General features: G+C 38.2%; 1 protein-coding gene across 1 annotated transcript; it reads right to left on the reverse strand.

Annotated features, from left to right (window-relative positions):
- Positions 1-4,151: 4,151 nt before the first annotated feature.
- Positions 4,152-6,221, reverse strand: LOC145669863 (uncharacterized). Its single transcript, XM_081738209.1, has one exon. The coding sequence runs from the start codon at positions 6,219-6,221 to the stop codon at positions 4,152-4,154; it is 2,070 nt and encodes a 689-aa protein (XP_081594335.1).
- Between the last annotated feature and the right edge of the window lie 370 nt (positions 6,222-6,591).

Here is a 6,591-nt window from a genome sequence, read left to right on the forward strand (position 1 = left end):
AACCTCGGTTCAGCTGAAAACGCTACAGATGGGAGGATTCGTTCGCTGGGCTGCCTAAATATGACTTCCCCTCCTACTTCACTTCTAGACCAACCCCTCTCCGAACGGATTCCAGGGCTTTGGAGAAAGGAAAGTCTTAAAAGTGGAATAAAAAAAAAATTGCAAGTGCCAAAAAAAATGCTTTGCTCCCGATCTTCTTTCATATAACACATGCTGCATGGCTGAAAAAGGAAAATGTTTCTCTAATTTTGATTTTCTGGGAATAGCTGCACTGACTTTCATTATGCTGTATAATTTATACAAAAACGAAAATGGGTAGCCAGAAAAATTATTAGAAATTAATTAACGAAGAATATTGCCAAGTTACTTATAAAAAAAAATAATGTTTTAAGTGAAAGTCAGTTCAGCTAGATCCCTATGCAGCAATACTCAAAGCTTTGTTATTCTGCCTAAATTGAGATTAGAGGTAATCTGAACTTGATTGAATAGAAAAGATAACACTGAATTTGGATAACATTGATAGAATTTTTAATTTAGATAAGAAAAATAGCAACAGGTAACAACATTTGATGAAAACATTTGCATTAAAAAAAATGACCTTCTATTGAACTTTTACTGTAAAGGTTCTTAATTTTTTAAAAAAAATGAATTTACTACATGAACATTCAAATAGCTTTCTAAATTTTGAATGTCTGCAAAATTACATAATGCTGATATGTAATATTAATACAAACGGCATTTTAAACCACATTACGATTCTTTAATTAAAATGCAAGTTTGTAACAAGATTGTAATTACATTTTAATTATCATATTTCATTTGATAAATTTGAATAGTTTCCCTATCATATACCAATTACTTGCATTGACAATACCAGAATCGAATCTATGTTTGATTAGTTTGATCAGTTACTTAAATGACGGAAAATTTTTAGAAAAGTATACAAGAATAGCAAGATAGAATATTGCTTAATGAAAATTTAAGATTATAGGGGTCATGACCTTTAATTTTGAGAGTTCCTTGAAAGAAGATTGACAAGGAAAATGAAGTATAGTGGATGATATATTTTTAGAGTATATAAAATTCAGTTTCATAATTTGCTTTATATTTATGAAAGCAAACTAATAATACTATTTAATACTAATACGAAAATACCATAGTTGTATTCACACACTTGACATAAATGATTCACACTTGACATAAACATACATTACTATAAATCAATACACAGGAAATTAAATCACAAATCTACTTCTAGAGATCGATCTTTCTTGGCCAATATTTATACTCTACATTACTTTAGGTCGTCGACGCCTATTTTCTCTAACAACTACCTATAGAAAGAGACTAAAGTTTAAATATGATTTTAAAATTAATCGTAATACTTTATGTTTGCTTACACACATTTCGTCATATGTATTCCATTTTCTATACTTCGTACAATAACCAAAAATTATCTGAGATACTTTCTTTCCAACACAATGGAAGTGTAGTAGTAGTCTATCAATAACAAAACAAATATTTCTTGTTTTAAAGTAAAATCTATTCCTGTCCCTTGAGATACCTTTTATCTTAGCGGGCTGAATAACTTAATAATGACCAATTATATTTTGAAGTTATTATTTAGAATAATTTAACGTAAGTTACATTTCGATTTTTTTTGATAGATTATATTAATTAACAATGACTATGTATAATAACTGATGTTTCCAAAATAGAGTAAAATAAAAAAAAACAGGTTTCCGTAGTGATGAAGATACGATGATTTAACTGCACTTGAAACTTTTCATAATTCATTTCAGGATTCTCTAAAACACATACTCAAAAAAAAATGTACTTCAAATAAGTTTATCACTGCATGATCAAACTTTAAATTTAAAAAAATGAGTAGCGTTTCTGGGAAGTTGGCCACTAAAAATCCCTCAAACATTTATGTTCTTTTGTCACTTCAATCGCGGGCAAATGACTGTTGAGTCAGTAGTAGTCAACATCTGAATAAGTGGGTCAAGAAAAGGAGCAATTTAAAAAAATGATAACAGAAGTCTCATTTCGATCATCTGGACACTTCCAAACTGACCCATATAATACAAATTGTTTGGCGTCCCTTTGGGCGTCTTGAAAGTATTCGTGCCAAGAAAGATTTATATGAAAATGGAAAACGCCTCCCAATAGGAAAGCAAGTATAGATCCTACCTTGTCTTTTAATTTTACACGACACGTAGAATCCTCATGTCCCACTTGGAGTCCGGTGTTAAAGCATCCAGCTGGACCTTGCACTCGCTTTGTGGAGAAGACACAGAGCACCATTTTATACACACACAAACTGTCCATTTCCATACGAGAGAGAGTTCAAGTTGTGCAGGAATTCGGGATATCAGCACCTTCGTTGCTACGACACTAACTATGAGTATTTATTTCCTGAACATATTTGTATAATAACGACAAATAAAAATATACATATGTGTGCAAAGGCGTTGTGAAGAAATCGTTATGTCTTGTGTTCTCGCTGCACGCTTCCTGTAGCAACTGACTTAGTTTTTAAAATCTTGTCTTTCTCTCTCTTCTGTTAATTTTTGAATTTTCTTCTCTCTGTGTGGGTGTGTTTGTGTGTCCGTTAAAATGGCTTGGGTTTCTCCGCCACCCGAGAGCGATAAATTGCCATGGTGACAGCAAGGGTCCTCGGATCTTCAGTGAGATGACCACTGCTCTGTTTTTTTAAAGATATTTTCTTCTCTGTCCAGACTCCAAACAGAGCACAAAAAAAAATACATACAAAGTGAAACAAAAATAAAAATACAAATTTTATTTAATAATACATACACAATTGTGAGAGGTGACGACTGTCATAATTACCCCCCTCCTAAGATGAAGCACGAGATGAAGTGAAACGGAAGATCTGCTTCATCTCAACGGAGTCTTTGTAAATGACAATGAGTCACCGACAACAATTTTAAAGATGTGTTTTACATAAAAATCCTGACCCTAGTCTTGTTCTCGCTATTCTACAGTTGAGGGTTGGCTAAGAAATTCTTGTCATACCATAACATATTGTAGGGTTCCGAGTCCGATCAAAGTTGGACGAGCCGCCAGAGTGCTATTTATGTTCGCTTCAGTTTGCATATTTTTGGCGCCCTTTGTATACATATAAATATATCGCAAGAAATTTTTATTTTCTAACGCAACTTTAACATATTTTGAATGGAACGTCATTGGCTCTTTGGTATTTACCCATTGATGTGGTGCTGTATCATATATTGTTTTAGGTTCTTTGGAGATGCGTCCTGGTATGTCCGGAGGGTGCTATTGGAGCTTTTGTTGTTCTCTTTGCGAGGTTAACTTCTTCATTGACATTTTAGCTCATAACTCTTGTCATGCTGTACTAATCTTACATGATCCACTTGGACTTCATCTATACGAACAATTAATAAAATACGAGAACATCTATCTTCTACCATACTGGGTAGGAATAAACTTAAAATATTGGTGGACCCTGAGGAAGTTCGCTGCTGCAAGCGAGTTTGAACTCTTAGCTCGGCGCGTTAAGTCCTGCAGGAAGTCTACACCTCAAATACGAAGGAAGGTTGCGTTGAGCTTCTTAACAAGTGCCTCTAACGCAAGTTCTACTTCGGAGCTCATTCGGGACCGTAGTACAACCGAGTGCTCTAACTTTCATTTTCTCAAGTCAACAAGTGTCATATTCATTGCCAGCCACAATGCGTGGTCATTTACATGTTTAAATTTCTCCTCAAGTTTTGCTCCTCCGTCTTCATTGTTGCATCTCTCCGTTCCCAGATTGCTTTCTGCAATTATTCTCAATCTCAGTTTTGAAGCTTGAATTACGTGTTTTCTTCTTTTTCTTCTTTCTCTTCCTTGTGAGAGGAATGTTGCACCGATATGAATTTTAAATTTCGGGAGGGCGCGCTGTTTCTGTTGCTACAAGAGCGCTGCTCACCTCGACCAGATAGTTTTTTTTTAATATATGGTTTCTTCTATTTTTCTTTCTTTCTTTTTTTCTTTTTTTTTAAAGTCGATCTACATTACTATGAAATTTCTCTTCCTGGCGCAAGTTTCTCATATGATGAGTGGCGTCGTCTTCCTTTTGGCACTCTATTTGATCGTAAACTCGAACCCTGGACCGTAACAGTCGACGATTAGTTTTCTGATACCTGTTCAAGAACTTGATCTGTGTCTGGCTCACTATCGCCTTGGTTTCTGGCATTGGTGTTGTGCGGACGGCCATGACCGCGTCCTCTACGATGACTGCCAGTTCTTCTTTGAGAAACCTCCTGCGTCCGGATTTCTCGGATTTGACTAGTTGGTTCACTTGCCGACCCACCTCGTTGACCTCTGTTGCCTCTATGGCCTCGTGGGTTTCTTCGAGATGGTTGGCCTATGTTTGTTCCCCTATGCGATCCATGTTGTGCACTTCTATACGTCTGATCATCTTCAACAGGTAGATCAGTCTGCTGTGTTCTCGTTCCCCCTCGTCCATGGTAAGGGTGCACACGTTCTCTTCGTCTCCTGTCTCCGGGGGAATTTTGTGCTCTTGTCACAGATGCTTGCGTCTGTTGGACTCGCCTTGAACCTTGTGCTGCAGCTCCCCTTTGGTTTCGCTGCGCGTTTCTCTCGCGCTGTTGATGCTCAATGCGGTCCAGCTCCTCGCTATCCCATAATATCATTGATAATTGTTCCGTGTCTTGAAGGTGTATCCCTATTAGCTGCCGCTGAACACGTATAGGCAACATGTTTTTTACGTTGGACAACACCTCAGTCTCGGACATTGTTGGACTCAGTTCTTTGAATGCTTTGACCTGCTCCCAGAAGAATTCTCGGAGCGTCTTTCTGGAGTCGGGGCGATATCGTGTATTCCGAAGACGAGTTAGCTTTCTTTGGATGATAGCTTCGCTCTGAAAATTTCTAAGAAAAGCAACTCGGAAGTCTTCAAATGTCCGGAACTGCTGCAAGTGATTATCGATCCACATTTTTGCAGCACCTCTAAGGATCCGTGGGAGGATCGAGAGAAGCTCCGATTGGGCAATTCCATACAGTCGACAGTCGTCCAACAGTCGATCTAAAAAGGTTGATGGTAGACTTGCATCAGCATCTGGGTCGAAAGTTGGTAATTCATCAATCTTGGGTGCCCTCAGAAAGCTACGCCCGCTTCCATGCGTTTCAACTGACCGTTGGGACTGCGTAGTGTCCCGTCCTAAATCCTCGCCCAGAACTGAGGCATTGCATGGTGGAGGTGAAGCAGTTCGGCTTCTCGACGTCTCCCCTGTGTCTGTGGTTGGATGCACGACTGTACCCATCTCTTGGTTCTGCCTCTGCATCCTTCGGGTAATTTCCTCACTTAATCTGTCCACTCGGTCAGCCATCTTCCTCGTTTCCTCTTCTTGCACTTGTTGCAGCCGAATTAGTTGTTCAGCGTGCACAGAAAGTTGTGTTTCGACACTATGAATGCCTCGCTGCACCTCTTCTTGGTTGGCTTCTATGCGCTTTTGTAATTCTTCTTTGTCGGACTTTGCTTGACTCTTCTGTTCCGCATGCATTCTATTAACGTCCTCTAATATCATCTCCTGCCTTTGTTCAATCTGCTGCATGAGTCTCTCTTCTGTCATTTCTGTCTGCTGCTGCATTCGTTCTTCGAGCAGTTGCAGCTGTAATTGGTGCTCTTTGGCCTGCCTATCCAGCCTCTCTGCCATTTTGGCAGCAATACTTTCCTGCAAAATTTTCATATCTTGCATCTGCTGTTCTTTCTGCTCGTTGAGTTTTCTTTCCAGCCCTTCTTGCAATTTTCTCTGTTGTTCATCCAGCTTCCGGTCAAGACCTTCTCGCAATCTTCTCTGTTCTTCTTTTTGTTCTGCTTTTTGTTCATCCAGCTTCCTGTCAAGACCTTCTCGCAATTTTCTTTGTTCTTCTTGCAATTTTCTCTGTTCATCCATAAGAGTCTGTAGCATGGCGACAATATCAGTATTTGCACGGTTTCTATTAGAAGCATCTGCTTGCTCTGTTCTTGGCGTTTCTTCGGTTGCTGGAGATTGCCTTCCCTCGGCCGACGCCACTGCTGTGTTGACAGCGCTACACGTAACACACTCTGCATTAGAAGAAGATGGGATTACATCCTGTTCCCATACATCTGTGCCACAATCAGGGCAAGTTTGTTGCTCTCCAGTCAGCATTTTCGTTCTTATTTCTAGTGTCTGAGCACGCAATCTCGGCATCTGAAACTTAAAAAATAGAACTGTTGTCCCTTTAGACAAATGTTCACAAGAACAAAAAAATCAAATGATGTAATGTATAAACGTATGGTTACACAAACCAATTAAACAAAATTATTTTATGGAGTAGTTAGTGCCGCCTTCACTCCAGTGCCATTTAAATATCCCAAATTCCTCCATCTCTCTCTCTCTCTCTCTCTGATTATTTTATAAATATTCACAAATATTAAAGATTTGTTACCTTACATATATATAAATCAATAAATCCTAGTAGTAAATATTTGTTCTCTAACGTAGTATAAAACTTATGAATACAAAAACATGAAACTAATAAATTGATAATACGAAGAACAAACGTAAATCTTAATCTAAA

This window comes from Thermobia domestica, chromosome 14 (genome assembly GCF_964235325.1).
Source record: "Thermobia domestica chromosome 14, izTheDome1.hap1.1, whole genome shotgun sequence".
Taxonomy (NCBI): Eukaryota; Metazoa; Arthropoda; class Insecta; order Zygentoma; family Lepismatidae; genus Thermobia; species Thermobia domestica.